This window comes from Poromitra crassiceps (genome assembly GCF_964638095.1).
Source record: "Poromitra crassiceps genome assembly, chromosome: 28".
Taxonomy (NCBI): Eukaryota; Metazoa; Chordata; class Actinopteri; order Beryciformes; family Melamphaidae; genus Poromitra; species Poromitra crassiceps.
Genome location: NC_139651.1, coordinates 15,265,045 through 15,267,544, shown reverse-complemented (window position 1 = coordinate 15,267,544; position 2,500 = coordinate 15,265,045). Strand labels below are relative to the sequence as shown.

Genomic DNA, 2,500 nt, shown 5'->3' with positions numbered 1-2,500 from the left:
AATAACGATTATGACGCGCATTAATTACACGTTAATGACACATTCACCCTTCCTTCTGTTGCTTGTCTCGCCCCTCTCCATTACCGAAGCGTCATTTACTGAAGTCCCCAAAGATGTGAGTGTGGGGGAGGGCGAGGACGTGGAGATGCCCTGTGCCTTCAGGGCCGTGGGCTCTGCGCCCATGTCCCTGGAGATCCAGTGGTGGTACCTGAAGGAGGCCATGGCCCAGGAGCTGCCCCCCGAGCTGCAGATCAGCGCCCCCGCCAACAGAGCCAAGGTAACTGACTGCAATATACATACCGACACCGCCTTAGCCAAACTATACACACACAACTGGTGGGTCACAGGGTGTGTGTGTGTGTGTGTGTGTGTGTGTGTGTGTGTGTGTGTGTGTGTGTGTGTGTGTGTGTGTGTGTGTGTGTGTGTGTGTGTGTGTGTGTGTGTGTGTGTGTGCGCGCGTGTGTTCACACGTGTCAGTGTGGGTGGGTGTTGTGTGTTCTCTGTGCATCTGCTCCTCTATATGTCCTGTACATATTTGTGTACATGTCTGCTGCACCACAGTTGCTGCATATTTTCAAGCATAGGTTACTTCCATCTCAAAAAAGATCATTTGAATAGCTACTGATGCACACTGGCACATCCACACTGTGCATCGACCTATAATACAGATTTACAGTGTGGATATGCCAGTGTGCATCAATCTATAATACAGATTTACAGTGTGCATCAAGCTATAATACAGATTTACAGTGTGCATCAATCTATAATACAGATTTACAGTGTGCATCAAGCTATAATACAGATTTACAGTGTGCATCAAGCTATAATACAGATTTACAGTGTGCATCAATCTATAATACAGATTTACAGTGTGCATCAAGCTATAATACAGATTTACAGTGTGCATCAATCTATAATACAGATTTACAGTGTGCATCAATCTATAATACAGATTTACAGTGTGCATCAATCTATAATACAGATTTACAGTGTGCATCAATCTATAATACAGATTTACAGTGTGCATCAAGCTATAATACAGATTTACAGTGTGGATATGCCAGTGTGCATCAATCTATAATACAGATTTACAGTGTGCATCAATCTATAATACAGATTTACAGTGTGCATCAAGCTATAATACAGATTTACAGTGTGCATCAAGCTATAATACAGATTTACAGTGTGCATCAATCTATAATACAGATTTACAGTGTGCATCAATCTATAATACAGATTTACAGTGTGGATATGCCAGTGTGCATCAATCTATAATACAGATGTTACAGTGTGCATCAAGCTATAATACAGATTTACAGTGTGCATCAATCTATAATACAGATTTACAGTGTGCATCAAGCTATAATACAGATTTACAGTGGTGATGTGCCAGTGTGCATCAATCTATAATACAGATTTACAGTGTGCATCAATCTATAATACAGATGTTACAGTGTGCATCAATCTATAATACAGATTTACAGTGTGCATCAAGCTATAATACAGATTTACAGTGGTGATGTGCCAGTGTGCATCAATCTATAATACAGATTTACAGTGTGCATCAATCTATAATACAGATTTACAGTGTGCATCAATCTATAATACAGATTTACAGTGTGCATCAATCTATAATACAGATGTTACAGTGTGCATCAAGCTATAATACAGATTTACAGTGTGCATCAAGCTATAATACAGATTTACAGTGTGCATCAATCTATAATACAGATGTTACAGTGTGCATCAAGCTATAATACAGATTTACAGTGTGCATCAAGCTATAATACAGATTTACAGTGGTGATGTGCCAGTGTGCATCAATCTATAATACAGATTTACAGTGTGCATCAATCTATAATACAGATTTACAGTGTGCATCAATCTATAATACAGATTTACAGTGTGCATCAATCTATAATACAGATGTTACAGTGTGCATCAAGCTATAATACAGATTTACAGTGTGCATCAATCTATAATACAGATTTACAGTGTGCATCAAGCTATAATACAGATTTACAGTGTGCATCAAGCTATAATACAGATTTACAGTGTGCATCAATCTATAATAGCTCGATGCACATCTGCACTGTAACCTGTAAATCTGTATTGCCAACAATCCACATTAGCGCCCCCTATGTGCCCTTGTTGCTCTGCGCTGTAAATTTGTAAAGCTTTCAATCATTGTAAATCTCTCAATAGGCAACATGGAGGTCATTCTTTCTCTGTACTACCGTATATATCTCAAATATTATGTTCTATTTGTTACATTCATCTATATTATTGGCTGCAACCGTGGCCCAATTTCGCCTAAACATTTCCATTTAATTTCCATCAGTAAAAAAAATATGTCAAGTATGAAAAGACAAATAATAAGAATAACAATAAGGCCAGCCGAGCAGTGATTGACCCTGTGTGGTGGACGTTAGCGTGTTCTGTGTCCAGGCCTCTCATCATCATCACGTCCTCCTCGCCATGTGTCATGTGACCCGTGTCT

The 2,500-nt window shown here is 39.2% G+C and overlaps 1 protein-coding gene across 1 annotated transcript in view; it reads left to right on the top strand.

The window, feature by feature from the left end:
- Window positions 1-79: 79 nt before the first annotated feature.
- vstm2b (V-set and transmembrane domain containing 2B) overlaps window positions 80-2,500 on the top strand; it is a gene marked incomplete at its 3' end in the record, with an annotated part of 27,848 nt that continues 25,427 nt past the window's right edge. The window contains exon 1 of the mRNA XM_083662252.1: window positions 80-277. Within this exon, the coding sequence (XP_083518378.1) occupies window positions 146-277 (132 nt within the window). The 5' untranslated portion in view covers window positions 80-145. The remainder of the gene's footprint in view (window positions 278-2,500) is intronic.